The sequence below is a fragment of the Hippopotamus amphibius genome, chromosome 9, assembly GCF_030028045.1.
Source record: "Hippopotamus amphibius kiboko isolate mHipAmp2 chromosome 9, mHipAmp2.hap2, whole genome shotgun sequence".
Taxonomy (NCBI): domain Eukaryota; kingdom Metazoa; phylum Chordata; class Mammalia; order Artiodactyla; family Hippopotamidae; genus Hippopotamus; species Hippopotamus amphibius.
In genome coordinates, this window is record NC_080194.1 from 131,031,325 (window position 1) to 131,050,883 (window position 19,559).

General features: G+C 43.4%; 1 protein-coding gene and 1 long non-coding RNA gene across 4 annotated transcripts in view; one reads left to right on the top strand and one right to left on the bottom strand.

Annotated features, from left to right (window-relative positions):
* The window catches only part of GSPT1 (G1 to S phase transition 1), a 28,034-nt gene extending 21,474 nt beyond the window's left edge, over positions 1–6,560 (bottom strand). Inside the window, exon 1 of the mRNA XM_057749762.1 lies at positions 5,951–6,560. Coding sequence (XP_057605745.1) covers positions 5,951–6,305 — 355 coding nt within the window. The 5' untranslated portion in view covers positions 6,306–6,560. The remainder of the gene's footprint in view (positions 1–5,950) is intronic.
* A 237-nt stretch (positions 6,561–6,797) lies between these two features.
* On the top strand, positions 6,798–16,238 carry LOC130861160 (uncharacterized). Of its 3 annotated transcripts, none has more exons than XR_009055542.1 (4): positions 6,798–6,981; positions 8,304–8,528; positions 13,735–13,866; positions 16,123–16,238. It is a non-coding gene; the product is annotated as an uncharacterized LOC130861160 (long non-coding RNA). The 3 variants fall into 3 exon arrangements; XR_009055543.1 differs by lacking the exon at positions 16,123–16,238 and adding an exon at positions 14,347–14,583; XR_009055541.1 differs by lacking the exon at positions 16,123–16,238 and having other exon boundaries at positions 13,735–14,583.
* The last annotated feature ends 3,321 nt before the right edge of the window (positions 16,239–19,559 follow it).

Here is a 19,559-nt window from a genome sequence, read left to right on the forward strand (position 1 = left end):
GGTAACTACTCAATAAATTTATTATTACAATGAGCATTTCAAAGCCCCATAATAATTACAAAAACTTTAAGAATGAAATATAAGAAACACAAATTCCAGGGCCACTCTCTCAGAAATCCATGCTGGTTGTGGTCATTAGCTCTAGGCATGCCCTTTTTTTACCCTGTTATTAAACAGCACGGTGTGGCAGAGAGAGCACTAAATTAGCAGCTGGCAAATTTGGATTCTAGACTCAGCTGTGTCCTTAAATCTGTGAGTGACCCTGGGTGTTCACTCAGCATCTCTATGCTTCAGTTTCTTCATCTGAAAATGAGATTGTATTACTGCCAGGTCATTCCTAGCCCTAACATTCTAAGAACCTATTTACTCAGTCACTAAAGCAATGCTACATATTAACCTGATTAGGCTTTTCTATAGAGTAACTAAAATTCCACTCTACTTTTCAAAGAATCCTAAAAGATAGTCTTATTTATGATTTAAATCCTATCTACTGCAAAAACAATGATATTTAATTGACATTCTAAGGTGCGCACTTTTTTTTTTAAAAATTGAGGTATAGTTGATATACAATATTATATAAGTTTCAGGTGTACAACACAGTGATTCACAATTTGTAAAGGTTATTTTCCATTTATAGTTATTATAAAATACTGGCTATATTCCCTGTGCTGTACAATATATCCTTGTAGTTTATTTTATACATAGTAGTTTGCTAAGGTATGCTTTTTTTGTTTGTTTCAAGTGAAGTGACATACAATTGCTTAGTCAGAATGTGATCTGGAATTTGGTGTGACCACTCTCAGGCTTAGGCTAGTGAAAGATGCTCAAAACATCCTTGCTAAGTGTTTCTATCACCTAGGAAGTAGAGTATGATGGGGACTGGTTTAACCTGGAGTACTGTTAACACCTAGGTTTCCTTAGAACAAAGTCATTTATGAAAAAACCACTACACATCTGTAGCCCAGCCACACTTTGTTAAAATCTATTGAAAACAAGGACACAACTTTTAAGAAGCTTTGGTGTGAATCAGCAAATGACAGCTAAAAAGGAGTCTGAGGATCTCAGAACAATCAAGGACCTTCAACTAAGTAGCCAAATTCCTGCTTCCCCCAAATTTTTAAGAACTGTGAACAGAGTGATGAAATTGTAAATTAACATGCCCAATAGACAGCCAGAATCACAGTAACTCACTGCTGTTTGATATGAAATAAAAAAGCCTCTACTAGTAAGTAATGTAAAGATGACTGGTGCTCTGCTCTAGCAAATTTCTAGCAAACTTAAAGTACAGAAACACAAGAAGGGTGAATTTTATATGTTTATTATACCTCAAAAAACCCACCCCCAGTGTTATGGTATTCACATAGAATACTTAGTAGAAAATACATCTCGGTTTTATGATTTCACAACTGAAATTATTTATATAAGGGTACCTGTGAACAATTCTTCTCAGCTTTGAAAGCCTTCTACACCTTGTATATGGCCCTCTTACCATTAAGTGTCTTCCATTAGAGTAAACTGGGTATCTGATCCCTTTTTAGACTCCTTAAGAACCAGTTATCCATCTTGGTGGAATCACTTTGAGTGCCTAGCACAGCATCCTGCCTTCCTGCAGGCAGGCGAATGTCTGTTCAGTAACTGCTATACATATATCTGAGCAAAACCAGAGATTCACCTCTCAAAAAGTTCCATTCTATTACTGCTAACTCACCCCACAAGATGCAAATCTCTTTTTCATTCCTTTCTCTCCAATCAGAAAGACAACACTATTTTAACACTTTAAGACATTTCCTCTCCAGCAAACACAAATAAAACAAGGCTTAAAATCTATCTGTTCTCTACAATATTTCCCTAACTTGCTGTGATAAATTTTAATTATCTTTTCATGCAGTACAATTCCAGAAAAGGTGAAAAATAAACAAAGGGAAAAAAAAGGCAAAAAGTGCTGAATAAAAGCTGCTCTAAAGGTTTATTCCCATGGGAATTCCCTTGCGGTCCAGCAGTTAGCATGCTGTGCTTCTGGGGCATGGGTTCCATCCCTGGTCAGGGAACTGAGATCCCACATACCAAGATTTAGCCAAAAAAAATAAATAAATAAAAAATGAAGGTTTATTCCCAATCAAAAATTTTAACAGTTTAAACAGCTGCTCAACATGGTACGGCACTAGCGGATGCCCTCACTTGTTCCCTGCATCCTCACACCTGAACCGTTCCAACAGGACAAATCATGAAGAGAGCCAAAAACGAATGATCTCTAATAATCAGCAAGTCAAGGCAGGAAAAGAAGTAATACTCAGGAACAATACTTTCCCTAATCTCCTCAGCCCACTTATCCCATTCACGGTCCCATCTGAAAAATCCTTTCTATTAGAATTGTTATTGCAGGCAGGAAAGAGAAACAGGTGGAGAAACTAGTGGAGAACCGGATCTATCATCTTATCTAAACTTAACTACCCATCAACTGGTATTTGTTAACATAATAATAAAGCTTACAAGCCCTTCAGGACAAAACAGACATTACTTTGATTCTGGATCTTCTCTACTTCGGTGACATGAAGAGGTCACCTTTGGGAAAATTCAGTGATTAACCAGCATCCTCCAAGTGGGGAAGGTAGCACAACTTTGTGAATATACTAAAAAAAACTACAGAACTTTTAAAAGGTGAATGTTATGGTATTTGAATCATACCAGTCATTAAAAAAAAAGTCCCTCCCCCACAACACATTCAGCAAAACCCAAACACTACATACAAAATAGAACATTTCTCTTTAAAATTCAAGTTCACAATATAATTCGTTACATTTTGGAGATAACCCCCCTCTAAGGACTTACTGGGGACTGCTAGTTTTATTCTATACCCATTTTACAATGGCAGAGTTTTGAGAGGCATTGAGGGTGGGCTGATAGGAAGAATGTAGAATTTAACCATGACTTTAGAAGCTCTGGCTGTGTCTAAAAGTCCAAGTTCTACGGCCTGAATGTTTTTGTGTTCCTCCCAAAATTTGTATGTTGAAATCCTAATGCCCAAAGTGTCGGTATTAGGTGGGGCCTTTGGGAGGCCTTAGGTCAATGAGGGCAGAGCCCTCGTGAATGGGATTAGTGCCTTTACAAAAGAGGCCCCAGAGAGTTCCCTTGCCTCTTCAGCCCTGTGAGGACACAGAAAGAAGTCAGTCAGCAGTCTGCCATCCAGAAGAGGAAAGAAGGCCCTCACGCAACCAGGCTGGCACCCTCATCTCAGACTTCCAGGCCAGAACTGCGAGCAACACATTCCTGTTCTTTTCAAGCTACCAAGTCTATAGTATTTTGTTGTATCAGCCCAAACAGACCAAGATACCAAGTAACCCTGATTAACACTGCTGAACCTGTTTCTCATTTAACAATAAAAAAGACTGAAGTTAATGCAAATTGGAACTGAAAATAAGTATATTCAATCATAGAAAATGGTTGTTCTAGCACACACAACCCTTGTCTACGTTTTCATTCATTTCGGGGACTCTAAATAACCATCACTTAGCCATTTTACTTAGTTCTGCAGAGAACTGCACTTAAATGAATTATACTTAATTATATTTACATGAGCTCTACTTGATCATTTCTTTGGAAACCTATATTAAAAATTTTCAAAGCAGTCCAAGGTCAACACTGAATCCGAAGTTCTGACTCGGGATAGCTGGATACAGGCATTAACCAGCAGCCTGCCAGTGAAAGTGAATGACTATGCAAAAGCATCTTTCTCTACTGGTTGCTCAAAGAACCACTGAAATTATTTCAAAAAAAAAAAAAGAAAGAAAAGAGGAGAGAAAAAGAGAAAACTAGCCTTCTTTTCGGAGAATGACAGATATTCATCCCAGACACACACATTTTAAAAGTCATTCATTCTAGTGCTCTATCTCTAGACTCCTTCGAGAGCTCCCCTGGTATCTAGTTTAAAAATACACCCACCACCAATTTCAGGTATGGCATAACAACAGAAGAAAACATGCTAGCCCTACAGTGTATTTCCTCACTATAAAAACCTGGCAAACTTTATGGTTTCCCCTTTGTAAATTTCAGCCTAAGTGCTATTTCCAATTTTTTCCCTGTTCTTCCAAGCATAGTTCTCTGCTCTGATGCTGGTAATTTATGGACCTGAATGTGCTTGAACATGCACTCGAACGGTGCCACATTAACTGGCATTTTGCAGAAGCAGCTGACAGTAACACCAAAATAGGTTTCTGATATTAAAAAAAATAAGAAAAAAAACCCATCATATAGGAACCACAAGGTAGGGACAACCACTTCCCTATACATTCTTACATCTCCAACTTCTAGCAGTGTCACAGAGCAAAAGATTAAAACTGCAAATTGGCAAATATCAGGAAGAGAAAAGACAGTCCTTCTATATAAGAGGCAATTCCTACTCACTCAAGAACGACCACCATTCCAGATCACTGCTCTAAGGACGACTGTCCCTTGATGACTGTTTGGCTGATGACTAAATAGGCTGGAAACGGAGTCCCAGGTCTAGTCAGAGTGGTACTGGTGACTCCAGAGTTAGGAAGGAGGGCCAAAAAATAAAATGGCTGGATAAAAGCAAACTGCATGATAAGGTTTGAGGAAACAGGCACTTTTAAGAGTTAGTAAGTGAACTAGTTTACGTAGCCCAAAGGACTTGATCTAAGCAAAGCTAAGCTCCCTTGTTCAAAGGGCAAACATCAATGGCTTCACACAAGTAAAAGAAATACCAGTCGATAAAACAGCCAAGTCCAAACCATGTGCTCACAGACATACTTCCCAAAAGCATTTCCCCAAACTCTCTTTTTGCCTCTAGAGAGAAAACTGTAGCCAAAGTTTCGGAAGAAACTAAACTCCTAGAGCACTCTTACAATGTTTACTTATCCAAGACATACTAAAATATAGAACTTTAAAGAGAAATCAAGTTCACTCATTCGACATTCCTACAAAATCAGTACCTGAAAGCATGCTATCACTTAAGCAGGCCCTAAATACACGAAGATTTTAGAAGACTTAACTTGAAACCACAGAAAGTCTGTCTACTAGCCATGGTCAAAATGGCACGTGACACCTAAGAAGTTACAACAAATGCTCAGGTGTCTGAATAGACTAATCCTTGACACAAGAACAGAGAGTGAATTACACCAAGCAACCAGAATAAGGCAAACGATTTTAACGCAATACAAATTCTAAACGTGTCACCAACTAAGGAGAAAAGCCCAAGTCCCACTTAAGGAAAAGAGCACACAAATCAACGTAGTTTCCTACACACTTTAATGTTCAGTGAGGACCTCTAACTCTGGGACACTGTGAACTTCAAAATGCTAAGGGTGAAAAAGATCTATTGATAGCCGACAGTTTCTGCCCCATCGCAAGGCTGCAGTGCATCTTGGGATTCCTTCAGGACGGCTCGGTGCCGGAGATATTGGAAACGTAATTAGAGTTTCAATAGTAGAAACTGCAGCGGGAGACGCTCTCTCGTCGAGGCCCAAGGTGAAGGGAAAACGCGAGCATTCGCGCTCCCCAACTCCTCGGCTCTCTCAACGCCCATCCGGCCGACTCCTGGCTCCATCTGTCCTGGCTTCCAGGCCTCGTGGCACTGACCCGCGGCCGTCCCCGCTGCGTCCCATACGGTCCCACTTCCAGCGGGGAACTGCTGCCCCCGGAGGGAGGGGCGGATCGCAGGCCCCTCCGGTGTGTCCAGCCCCCCGCTCCCGCCCCGCCCTCCGCCGCGGTCGCCCCACGCAGGCCGCCTCCCCGGCCAGGGGCCGCCCCACCCAGGACAGCCGCCGCCGCTGTCAGCGCCCCACGTGCCGCCCGGCCCCACGGCCACGCGTCCCCGGTCGGGCGAGGCGCGCCCCCGATGCCACCCCGTGCCCCATCCCAGGTGGGCTCCGGCCCCCAGGCCGGCTGCTCCCGCCCTCGCAGCCCGGCTTCCTCCCGCGTCCCGGCCCTTTACCCGAGGGGCCTCCCGCGACGGTGCCGGCTCCGTGGCTGTTGGCGGCGGCGCCAGCTGGAGGTGCCTGCGGCTGGGCCGGACCCCGCAGGAAGGACGGCACGAACTCGGCGGCGTGGACGTTGGGCACGAAGGGCTTGGCGTTGACGTTGAGTTGCCGGCTGAAGGCCGCGCTGAGGTGCTCACGCTGGGCCTCGGCCGCCGCCGCCGCCGCCAAGGGGCCGCCGGCGCCACCGCACGGACCGGGCCCGGGGGCTTCCATGTCCGCCTGCTCCCAGCAGTCCGGCGCCGAGTCGCTGCTGCTGCTGCTCCCGCCGCCGCCACCACCGCCACCGCCGCCGCCGCTGCCGGGATCCATGATCGGGGGGGCCGTGTGTGTAGTGAAGAGAGGGCGGGAAATGGAGGCGGGGGCGACAGGCCGGGGAGGAGCAGGCTGCGATGACCCGGGGAAGCGGAGAGGCAGAAGGGCCGGGGGCTAGCGGCACAATCTCCGGCGTCGTCGCGGCGGCAGCTCCAGTCCTGACTCCTCGCTTGCGACGACGGCGGCGGCGGCTCAACCCTCCTCGTGTGTGCGAGCGGATCTCCTCCCACCCAGCCCCAACCACCTCCGACCGCCTCAGCGCCAACCCCACGCCCGGCGCGGATTGAGCCCTCTCCGCCACCCGTACCTTCGCCTCGGTAGTTCTCGGCCCGGACCGACCCTGTTTCCGGCTATGAAGCGCGGCAGAAGGTGGAACTACCAGTTCCGGCAGCACTCGCGCGACCCCGCTGCGGTTTTCCCGGGGGCCGACGGGAGTCGGAGTTCGGGGCCGGGAGCAACCGGAAGCGGCTCCGGCTCCCGGCAGGCAGCGCGAGGAGGCGGAGGTCTGGTCGCAGCTCGGCGGCCCCACCTGTCACCGGGTGGGGGCAGGGGTGGGAGCGAGCCCTGGCGCGACTCAGCGCGGGGCAGCGGACCGCGAGTCTCTCAGCCCGCGGGGGTGGCCCGCTCCGTCCCGTTCTGTACAGGACGCGGGAAAAGGGACAACAGTTATAAGGTGTAGAGAAAAGCTCTCAAGTCCTGAAAATTCCATCCTTCTCTTTTAACCAGCCCTCTGCGTTTCCTGCCTCACAGTCTCCTTGCCGTGTTCTTTCTTTCCACCTTCCTCCTCCCCGCCCCCGGCCGGAATTCGCCCTACATTTCAGAGGCGACGCAGGGCGTCCTTCGTTTTCTGTATTCATTTGATGCAAGAGACCATAAAACCGTGAGCCATTACCACTTAAACTGCAGTGTGGCTCATAAAGCGCTCCGGCCCAGGCTCTGCCCCGGCGGAGGGGATTATTAGCTGGAAACTTACAATGACTCACTGTCTGTGTGACTAGTCATTTGAAGCCTTCACTCAAACTTTTCCATCCCTTCCTCCTCCCGGCCAAGGCCTTTGCAAACTAAACAGAGGATTGCCATATTCCATGATGTAGCCAGCTGGACCCAGCTAACAGGGTTATTTTTGTGCGTCCAGCTTCGTTATGCACCTTCAGGTGATAGTGGTTTTCTTTTGAATGGTCGAATTTGCTCAGGTTTTCCCGAAGTACTTTATTGACTGCATCTCAAGCTGCCAGGTTGCGGTTCCGTAAACATGGGGAAAGAAAAAAAGCAAAAGATAAATACATAGGCCCAACTGTTTGAAGTATGAAAGTACCTAACTTTTCTTTTAATTCACCCTCGTGGAGCCCAAGACAGAAAAAAACATACTGTTGATATTTTTCTGGACGAAGTCTAGACAGAGTGCAACTAACCTGCTAGCTAGAAATTATAGAGTACAGGCGGCAACACAGAGAGAATGTTTCTTAACCTTATGTTAAGGTCCAAAATCTAGCTCTAGATATTAATTTTAATTTTAAACATCTATTTAAAGATTAAAGAGGACTCAGCCTAATGAGACAAATCAAAAACAAAGCTGTCAGTTAGCTTTGAAAGCCAGTCCTACTCTAAAGTGGCTCGAAATGGTGTTTAATATTAAATTAGCAAATTTGACGGATGCTTTATTTCTTTAACACATAACACTTGGGAAATCGAGCCCTACGAATGTAAAGAAACCAGAGACCTTTATTATCAGTCTGGCTTTAAATTTGTCAACAGGTCTGTGGTTCATGCTCCCTGAAATCTTATAGACCTTGATTTTTGCTCCCCCAAAACAGAGGATTTATTCCTCTGATTAATACAAAGTTCTGGTTACAGCCTGTTAATATAGTTCTCTGAAGACACCACTGGATCTTTCTTATGTGTCCCGCTTTAAAGTTGGCATTAAGTGATTGACCTCAGGTTTACAGAGAATTTACCAATGATTGATATAAAAACCAGACCTTCTTTCATACATAGGAGACCTGCATTGCTCTTGAACCAGTCACAAGAAAACACCATGTGTCCAAAATAAAGTGCCTAAAGTGCCTTCTGACTCAAGATGTGTTCTCTTCAACCTACTAAGAAAGTGTCAATGCAAGCAGCTGACTCAAATAGTGAAGCACACTGTCCTTCTCCAACCCCTTGTCATCGGATACCATACTTCAAGAGGAATCACCTGGAGGGCACTGGGTGATCACGCTGGTAGGTTACTTCTTCACATCTAATGAAATTAGCAGAGTTTCTTTGGTGCTTTTTCTAGGGACAAAGAAACTGCTAAGACTGCAGCTTAGAAAAGTTGATGTCATTAACTGTCCCTGAATAGGATAATTATTCAGGAAAGAATCCACTCTATTTGTTTTCAAAAGCTTTGACCTGTCAGGGTAGAGACACTGCTCCAAGCAGGAAAGGAAGAACCTCCTTTTTTTTTTTAATCCCTTTTTTCTTTCATTTTCCCTTTTTTTTTAACTGACTTATAGTTGATTTACAATGTCTTAATAATTACTGTTGTGCTAAAACTGAGCAACTTGAGGTCAGAATCTTTTATTCATCTTCTTTATATTTGTAATACCCAGTATAATGCCTGGCATAAAAAACATGCTTAGTAAGTGTTGAATGAACGCATGTGGGAATCAATAGGGAGTCTGGGAGGATACTGCCCTTTTACACTCATTTGGGGCTGTTGAGACACAGGATTGTCAACTTTGAGAGTTTTTCAAGGACGTCCTGCTGTTCCTTGTGTTGTCGGTGTTAGCTTGACAACACGTTTACTTTGCAAAGCTATACTTTTTCAAGGTCTGAACCATTTCACCACAGATATTCCCATCTTCCAATGCAGATCCCCTCTGCTGACGTTCCTAGTCTCTCTCTCCCTGTCTGTCTGTCTGTCTGTCTGTCTGTCTCTCGTGCTCTGTGGTCTTCCAAATCCCTCTTAGTTATTCTGCCTTTAAATCAGGGTCACAGCATTTACACCTTTAATCAACTACACAGTAGTCTGTGGGGTTTTTTAAAATTATTTATTGATTTATTTTTGGCTCTGTTGGGTCTTTGTTGCTGCGAGCAGGCTTTCTCTGCTTGTGGTGAGAGGGGCCTATTCTTCATTGTGGTGCACAGACTTCTCATTGCTGTGGCTTCTCTTGTTGCGGAGCACAGGCTCTAGGCACGCAGGCTTCAGTAGTTGTGGCATGCAGGCTCAGTAGTTTTGGCTCACAGGCTCTAGAGCACAGGCTCAGTAGTTGTGGCACATGGGCTTAGTTGCTCCGTGGCATGTGGGATCTTCCTAGACTGGGGATTGAACTCATGTCCTCTGCGTTGGCAGGTGGATTCTTAACCACTGAGCCACCAGGGAAGTCCCTGTTTTTGTTTTTGTTTTTTGTTTTTATAAATTTATTTATTTATTTATTTATGGCTCTGTTGGGTCTTTGTTGCTGCGAGCAGGCTTTCTCTGCTTGTGGTGAGCGGGGGCTCCTCTTCGTTGTGGTGCACGGGCTCCTCATTGCAGTGGCTTCTCTAGTTGCAGAGCCTGGGCTCTAGGTGCACGGGCTTCAGTAGTTGCAGCACATGGGCTCAATAGTTGTGGCTCACGGGCTCTAAAGCGCAGGCTCAATAGTTGTGGCACACAAGCTTAGTTGCTCCGAGGCATATGGGATCTTCCTGGAGCAGGGATTGAACCCATGCCCCCTGCAATGGCAGGCAGATTCTTAACCACTGCGCCACCTAGGAAGCCCCTGTTTTGTTTTTTTAACCTAAAAGTTTATCTTTTATGCTTCTGAACCTGAGACTGATATGAAAAGTCAAAGCTGTCCTGGGCTTTTAGTGGGTGAAATCTGTGCACACACGGATATTGATGTAGCAGTTCCCCTCCTCGAGGTGTATTCTACAGAAATATGAACACAATTGTGAAAAGTTGTTCTTTCCAGCATATTTTGCAATAATTCCAAACTGGAAACAACCTAAATGTCCATCAACAGGGAAATGGTTAAGTGATGGTATCAATATTATGGAATAATATGTAGCTAAATGAAACAGACTAGAGGCCAACATGGAAATATATGTATAATATATGGCAAAGTAGAGGAAAAGCAAGATATCTAATATGTGTATAATATGCAGTGGATCAGTGTACCTGGTACACTCCTACTTCTGTAAAGATCTCTAACTTTTTTTTCCTCTCCCTTGAATGCTCTTTCCCTAGATCTTCATCTCTCTAGCTTGTCATTCAGCTCACTGTTGTATCCTCAGCTCAGAGACCTCTCCTACCCACCCTGAGCCCCCACCAATCCACATCACTCTCTACCATCTTATCCACTTTAATTTTTTCAACAGCAGTTACCACAGGCTGAAATTCATATTCGTTCCCATGCTTACTGCCCATCTCTTACCAAAAAATTAATTCCATCAGTCTGTTATTCACTACGGAGTTTCCTATCACCTACAAGATTGCCTGCCCCACATGGATAAAGCGCCCAATATACATTCAGGAGAGAAGGAAACAAATGTATCTCTCTGTATGTTACAAAGCTTTTTGAAATGTGGACCTTGTTACATATCAAGCAGTTAAAGGAAGATGTATTTGTGGGGTGGGATTGGATGTGGAGAGGCAAGCACCTGGGAGAAGAAGAAATTGTAATTTTTTGCTTCTACTTTTAGGTTTGAATTTTCCTACAACAAGCAAATTGCTTTAACATTTCTTTTATTGAGATGAAGTTGGAATAACATAAAATGGACCATTTCAAATTGAACAATTCGGTGGTATTTAGTGTTGTGCACCCACCACCTCTATCTAGTTCCAAAACGTTTTCATCATGACATAAGGAAACCCATAACTGTGGTAATGATTCCCATTACCCTGGGAACATGTGCCCATCTCCTCTCCCTAGTGCCCCTGAAAACCACCAATCTCCTTTCTATCTCTAGGATTTACCTAATCTGGTCATTTCATATAAATGGAATCATGCAATGTATAACCTTTTGTGTCTGGCTTCTTTCACTTAGCAAAATGTTTTCAGAGTTCATCCATGATGTGTATGTATCAGTACTTCATTCCTTTCTATGGTGGAGAAATATTCCATTGTATGGATGTACCACTTTTTTTTTTTAATGGATGCTTTTATTTATTTATTTAAACATTTATTCAGAGGGGGAATAGTGTGGAAGAGACTATTTATTTTGAACCTTGAGAGCCCTCTACTTTTTTTTTTTTTAAATAAATTTATTTATTTATTTATTTTATTGGCTATGTTGGGTCTTCGTTGCTGCACACGGACTTTCTCTAGTTGGGGCGAGCAGGATCTACTCTTCGTTGTGGTGTGCGGGCTTCTCATTGCGGTGGCCTCTCTTGTTGTAGAGCACAGGCTCTAGGCACATGGGCTTCAGTAGTTGCGGCACATGGGCTCAGTAGTTGTGGCTCATGGACTCTAGAGTGCAGGCTCAATAGTTGTAGCGCATGGGCTTAGTTGTTCCATGGCATGTGGGATCTTCCTGGTGCAGGGATCAAACCCGTATACCCTGCGCTGGCAGGTGGATTCTTACCCACTGCACCACCTAGGAAGTCCTGTACCACTTCTTGTTTATCTAGTGGCTAGGATTCCATGCTTTCAGCTTTCATTGCTGTGGCCCACGCTCAGTCCCTGGTTGGGGAATTGAGATCCTGCAGGCTGTGTAGCATAAGCCAAACAGGTGAAGTCCCAGGAAGGTGTGGCATCTACTTAATTGTATTGTGGCAATGTCAGTTTCCATGTTTTGACAGTGTACTATAGTTATGTAAGATGTTAGTGGGTACATAGGACCTGTCATAATATTTTTGCAAATTCTTATGAGCCTCTGATTACTTCAAAATAAAAAAAGTTAAAAAAACTCTCATTCTAACAAAAAGCCATGTTTTCTGAACTCTTTGAGTCCACTTGTAATTATATAGACATTAGCCTCAGTTCCCAAGTCTTTACCAAAAGAATTTTTTTTTCTGCCTTTCTTTTTTGTTTGTTTGTTTTTTTTTTTGTTTTTTTGGCACATGGGCTTAGTTGCTCCGTGGCATGTGGGATCTTCCTGGAGCAGGGATTGAACCTGTGTCCCCTGCATTGGCAGGCGGATTCTTAACCACTGCGCCACCTAGGAAGCCCTGCCTTTCTTAATTAAACTTGTTTGGGCCAGGGGTAGCATTGGGGAAGGGGAATTTTTTTCATCTTTGAGGATTTTATAAATATAGAATAATACAAAGACTCACAAACACTCACACACCTACATACAATCCCAGGAGTGTCGATTTTTTTTTTTGACTTTTTATTTTGTATTGGAGTAGAGTTGATTAACAATGTTGTGTTAGTTTCAGGTGTACAGCAAAGTGATTCAGTTATACATATACATGTATCTATTCTTTTTCAAAATCTTTTCCCATTTAGGCTGTTACATAATACTGAGCAGAGTTCCCATGCTATAGTTGTTGGTTATCCATTTTAAATACAGCTGTGTGTACATGTCAGGATTGTCAATTTTTTTTATAAATTTATTTATTTATTTATTCATTTATTGGCTGTGTTGAGTCTTCATTGCTGCACATGGGCTTTGTCTAGTTGCGGTGAGTGGGAGATACTCTTCGTTGTTGTGCACAGGCTCCTCATTGCTGTGGCTTCTCTTGTTGTGAAGCACAGGCTCTAGGTGCATGGGCTTCAGTAGTTGCAGCACACGGGCTCAACAGTTGTGGCTCATGGGCTCTAAAGCGCATTCTCAATAGTTGCTCCGTGGCATGTAGAATCTTCCTGGAGCAGGGATCCAACCCGTGTCCCGGCATTGGCAGGTGTATTCTTAACCACTGCGCCACCTAGGAAGTCCAGGTTTGTCAGTTTTTAATATATCGTCTTGATTCATGTTTTAAAATCAGAATTAGGACAATTCCAGTGCACATGCCACCTCTTTACACCCACCCCTATCCCATTCTACCCCCTCAAAAAAGGCAATCACTCATTTATTTAACGTGATCCGTACAATCTAAAGACATATTTATATACATACAACATACAAATCAATGAAAGATACACTGTGTTGTTTTAAAATTTACATGCAGTATACAAAATCTGTCATTTCATCTATCTTTCAACTGCTGTATAATAATTCCGTCTATGTTTATAAGTCTCTTTTTTTTTCCACCCATTTCCCTACTGATAGACTTTTAGGTTATTTACAATTTTTTGTTATACTGACAGTACTTGTACAAGTGTCAGGATCCTTTCAGAAGCAAGTTACAGAAATTTCAATTCAAACTAGATTTAACCATGGGAAATGTATTTTCTTACATAACTATAAACTCTAAGATAGGACTGACTTCTTAGTCCATTGGTTTGGGAGCTTAATGACATCACCAGTGACCTGTGTCTTTCCATCTGTCTGCTGCTCTGGTTGTTGGCTTCATCCTCAGACAGGTCCCAAGATGGCTCCAGGGCTCCAGATGAGAGTTCCAGATGCCACATCCAAAGAAGCAAGAGAGAACACCTCATCCTGCAGCCCTCTTTTAGGAATGAGGAAACTTTTCCCAGAAGCCCTCTATGAGGTATCTCCTCCCATGTTTTTGGCCAGAATCTGATCACCTTCCCATTCTTTTCTTTTTAAGATTTTTTTTTTTGATGTGCACCATTTTTTAAAAAGTCTTTATTGAATTTGTTACAATATTGCTTCTGTTTATGTTCTGATTTTTTGGCCATGAGCCATGTGGGATCTTAGCTCCCACCTGGGATTGAACCCGCATCCCCTGCATTGGAGGGTGAAGTCTTAACCACACTGCCAAGGAAGTCCCTATCACCTTCCCATTCTTGAAAAGAATATATATATATTCTTTTCCAGATTCTTTTCCCTTATGGGTTATTACAAAATATTGAGTATAGTCCCTTTGCTATACGGTATGTCCTTATTGGTTATTTGCTTTATATACAGTAGTATGTCTGTGTTAATCCCAAACTCCTAATTTTTATCCCTCCCCGCTCCGCTAGAGTTTTTGTTCTTGCTAACTATAGCCAACTTGAATTATTCACAGAAAATTGGAACCAGAGGGGCATGCCAGCCCAGATAGCAATAATGAACAGAAAACACACTGCTTGCTACTTGATTTTCTCACCCAGCAAACATTTTGTCAAAATTGGCATCAAACGCTGTGGTAAATTGACTGGTTCTGCACTTTGGCTCGACTTTCTCGTTTTTTGTGTAATTTGTTTGTTTTCAACAGCTTATTGAGATTTAATTTGCACGCCATACAATTCGCCCATTTGAAGGGTACAACTCAATGGTTTTTAGTATAGTCACAGGTGTGACTCCATCATCAGATTTCATGGTATTTATTTTTTAAGTCTGAGTGGAAATGCAGTTTGCAATGAAATGACCTAGGAGCTGACATCAAAAGGGGTCTCGAGTCACAAATACATAAACAATTCTGCACAAAGAAGATTGCACTGTGCAAGATTTAGAAGGTAAGGGAAGACTGAATTGATAGCAGGTGATGGTGATGATGATGGTGGCGATGATATTGTTACCTGAAAAACTCAGTTTGCCTCTGGGTGGGTGTCCAGCCAAAGGACACCCAAAGACACAGCCAAGCCAAAGAGCAAGGAAAGGAAGGATTTATTACCTGCAGCAAGTAAAGAAAACACCAGGGATCTTCCCCAAAGCAATGTCTCCCCAACAGCAAAATTGGGGAAGTTTTAAGCTGAGGGTACATGCATATTCATGAAGGGGCCTGAGCAGAGGAGAATTCAGCATAGAATTGGGGCCAAGGTCAACAGAGTCCAAGCTTTAGTTGATTGGGTCAACCTCACGATTCCGTCCTCTACCTGGGTTGGGGCCTGAGTTCCTGCAGACCTCAAAGACTGTATCAGATTGTGATGCACATCCCTTGAGGAGGAAGTGGGACTCTGTTTCATCACTGAACTGTTGTTTCTTGACTGCTTTTCATTTGTTCCTGCGTTCCCTCACTTCCCTTGCAATCACTAATTACTGAGACCTGTTGAAGGGCAAGCCTTATGGCCAGGCTTAGATCCCAAAATGGCTTTTTACATCAAGAAAGCCACGCCTAGTTCTCTTTCTCCGGGCACCCGCTGTCCTATCTGCTTACAGTATTGTTAAAACTCAGTGATGCCAAGGAGATCATAATGACTTTAAGCCTGAGGACTCTGTCTTAGTCAGTCAGCCAGTTCTTGTCTTGAAATTGGCTTCCTCACTGGCTCCTGTGTGTTAACCGCCTTCCCAATGAACTGCTAGGAAAACTCGTTGTTCTGGTTTCCCCAGGAATAGGAGATGCTTCTGTGAGTAAATGTTTTGCGTCACTTTGCCCATTCATCTGTATTCAGAGATCTTAGCCAATGTAATCCTAGTGCCCTCCGTGACCAAAACCCAAGAGGCTTAATGACCACTGACCCTCTGGGGTTCCCTGTAAATAGGCTTGTCCTCCTGAAGCAGAATGAAGCTACCAGGACCACCCTAAGAGCTGCATGTTTCCTCAGCCAACATGCCCGACTCTCTCCCTGTGTTAGCAGAGCTTGGCCATTAAAAGGTGTCTAAATAGCAGCAGTCCCCAGGTTCCACTGCCTTATTGATTTACATTTGAAGTAGCTGTCTGAGTGCTAATGATTATCTCATTACATCCCCTTTGTGAATTTAAAAGACTCACAACTGAGAGCACAGAGAGAGACTGATAGTAACCAGCTGACTCAGATGAAAAGTTGATTCATTCTGCAGAAATCAGGGTTCATTATTCCTGAGGTATTAACATAGTACTTGTGATGTTTTACACCTAACAGCCTGGCACCTTTCATTCCAGGGTCCCCCACCCCTTCCGCAGGTTTCTACAGACCCCTTGCTGGGAAAGGTATGTTACAAGTCAGAAGAGGGAAACTCCAACTAGATTCAGTAGTTTTAAGCTGCACAGCTAGCCTGTTAAATCATGTATATATTATACAAATATGTAATAATAGCAATTAAACTTTATTAACAAAATAAGTATCTTTATTTTCTTTAATTTTTCATTTTTAAAGAATTGGGATAAAATACACTTAACAAAAATTTACCATTTTAATCACTTTTAGTTCAGCAGCATTAAGTACATCCACATTGTTCTTCAACCATCACCACCATCCATCTCCAGAACATCTTCATCGTCCCTAACAGAAACTTTGTAAACAATAACTCCCTTCCCCCAGCCCCTGGTAACCTCTATTTTACTTTCTGTCTCTATTAATTTGCCTATGCTAGGCACCTCATATGTCGAACCATATAGTATTTGTCCCTTTGTGTATGGCTAATTTCACTTGGCATGTTTTCAAGATTCATCCATGTTGTATCAGAATCTGATTCCTTTGCAAGGCTGAATAATATTCCATTGTAGGTTTATACCACATTTTGTTTACCCATTTGTTGCAGAAAAGGGGGACCCCTTCCAAGGCCTGAGAGTGGGCTCTTATCTAACACTCAGAAATAGATGTCCAAGTAGATGTGTGTGCTGACAAAGCAAAAGACTTTATTGGGAGGGGGCGCCCGGGTGAAGAGCAGGAGGGTCAGGGAACCCAGGAGAACTGCTCTGCCGTGTGGCTTGCAGTCTCAGGTTTTACGGTGTTGGGGTTAGTTTCCGGCATTCTGACTCAGGGTCCTTCCTGGTGGCACACACATCACTCAGCCAAGATGGTTTCCAGCAAGAAGGATTCTGGGATATTGGTATGACATGTGGACTGGCATCTCCTCTCTTCTTTTGACCTTCCCCCAGTTCTTCTGGTTGGTGGTGGCTTGTTTGTTCCGTGTTTCTTACCAGGACCTCCTGTTGTAAGATAACTCATGCAAGTGGCTACTATCTTGCCTGGCCAGGGCAGGAGGTTTCACTTAGTGTTTCCCCTAACACATTCAACCGTTGAGGGACACTTGGTGGTTTCCACCTTTTGGCTATTGTGAATAATGCCGCTATGAACATTGGTATAAAGTATCTTTGAGTCCTGGCTCTCGATTCTGTTGGGTATATACCCAGAAGTGAAATTGCTGGATCTTATGGTTATTATCTGTAATGTAACTTCAAAATTTATCTTTAGCGTCACAGCAGCCCTGAAGGACCATATATCTTACCTCCATTGTCAAAGGGAGAAAATTCAAGTTCAGAGAAATTGAATGACTTGAACCCAGCTCTGTCAGACTGCAGAGCTGGGGCTCTTCCTCCACGTCTTCACACACAATGCTAACGTCACTGGTGTGTCTTGCATAGGGACTCAGTTAGAAACTGCACAAACTAGCTCCTGTAGAGAGTCTTTTAAAGCTTTGCTTTAACAAATAAGCTGTTTTCTGATCAGTTGGATTAGAAACAAATCTGTGGCTTAAAACTGTTGCTGATTCCAACAAGATGGCCATGCATTCTAAAAATGTCACTGATTTGAAACCCTGTCCAAACTTCCAAGGAAGATTGGAAACATTTTATAATAAAACTGTAGGGATGATAATGCCAAGAAGCATGAAACAAGAGGAAAGTCGGAAACCAAGATATAAAAAGGGGAGAAGAAGGGAGAAAGGATATCAAGATTTTTTTTTAATTAATTTATTTTATTTATTTATTGGCTGCACTGGGTCTTCGTTGCTGCACACGGGCTTTCTTTAGTTGCTGAGAGCAGGGGCTACTCTTCATTGTGGTGCGCAGGCTCCTCATTGTAGTGGCTTCTCATGTTGTGGAGCATGGGCCCTAGGCGCGTGGGCTTCAGTAGTTGCGGCACATGGGCTCAGTAGTTGTGGCTCACGGGCTCTAGAACACAGGCTCAATAGTTGTGGCACACGGGCTTAGTTGCTCCGTGGCATGTGGAATCTTCCCAGGGTAGGGCTTGAACCCGTGTCCCCTGCATTGTCAGACGGATTCTTTACTATTGCACCACCTAGGAAGTCCTATCAAGATTTTTTGATTGAGGAAGGCTACATGGACTTACCACAATATTTAGCTCCAATTCCTCAGTGCAGGGAAATGATCCTCAACATAAACTCTGCATAATTTGCATAGTTCACTTACTTGGGACTTTGGGGAAGTGTGTGGTCCAGTAATTCTATAGCAGAATAAGTTTTATTTATTGAAAATGACCTAATTATTGAAGGGTAGCAGAGTATGCCCACCCAACGTGCACCCAGCATGGCAAACGCCAGGGCATGGCTATTGTCTAACAAATGCCAGGACTTTTGTTCCCTCAGCCAAACTAGCAGAATGTGGTCCTTCCTGGTTTGTCATTCATTTAACAAATGTTATTTCACATCTACCATTTTCCAGATTTAAATAATATTAATGTGCGGCTGATTATACACTGAACCCACTCTTGCTGTTTACAAACTTTTCAAATAAGAATAAGCCATAGAGGGCTTCCCTGGTGGCACAGTGGTTGAGAATCCACCTGCCAATGCAGGGGACACAGGTTCGAGCCCTGGTCCGGGAGGATCCCACATGCCTTGGAACAACTGGGCCCGAGTGCCACAACTACTGAGCCTGCACGCTAGAGCCTGCGACCACAACTACTGAGTCCATGCTCCGCAACTACTGAAGCCCGTGCACCTAGAGCCTGAGCTCTGCAGCAAGAGAAGCCACCACAATGAGAAGCCTGCACACTGCAATGAAGAAGAGTAGCCCCCACTTGCCACAACTAGAGAAAGCCCACTGTGCAGACCCATCGCAGCCAATAGATAAAAATAAATAAAAATTTTTTTAAATGTTAAAAAAAGAATAAGCCATAGACACTGACTCATTATACATATATGTGTATATGTATATTTATATTGAAATATAGTCGATATACCATGTGTTAGTTTCAGGTATATGGCAAAGTGATTTAGTTATACATGTATATATATAAATATATATATTCTTTTTTTTACATTCTCTTATAGGTTATTACAAGATATTGAGTGGAGTTCCCTGTGGCATACAGTAGGTCCTTGTTAGTTATCTATTTTACATATAGCAGTGTGCACAGAGACTGACTTGTAATTCAGCCTATAGAGGGCAAGGTATGGGGAACTAGAAAAACCACCTGGTCGCTTATATATAGATAAATCAGGTTCTCATGACCCTCCATAAAGAGAAGTGTTGAGAGTCTGTGCGCTCGAGAAGAGCCAGGGAGGGAAGTAGAACATAATAGAAAGAGTTCAGCTGAGAGTTAGATAGAACTGGGTCTGAATCTTCCTCTGACGTTTAGCTGTGTGACTTTTGACAAGTTACTTAACCTCTCTGAGCCTTTTCCCTTAAAGCTC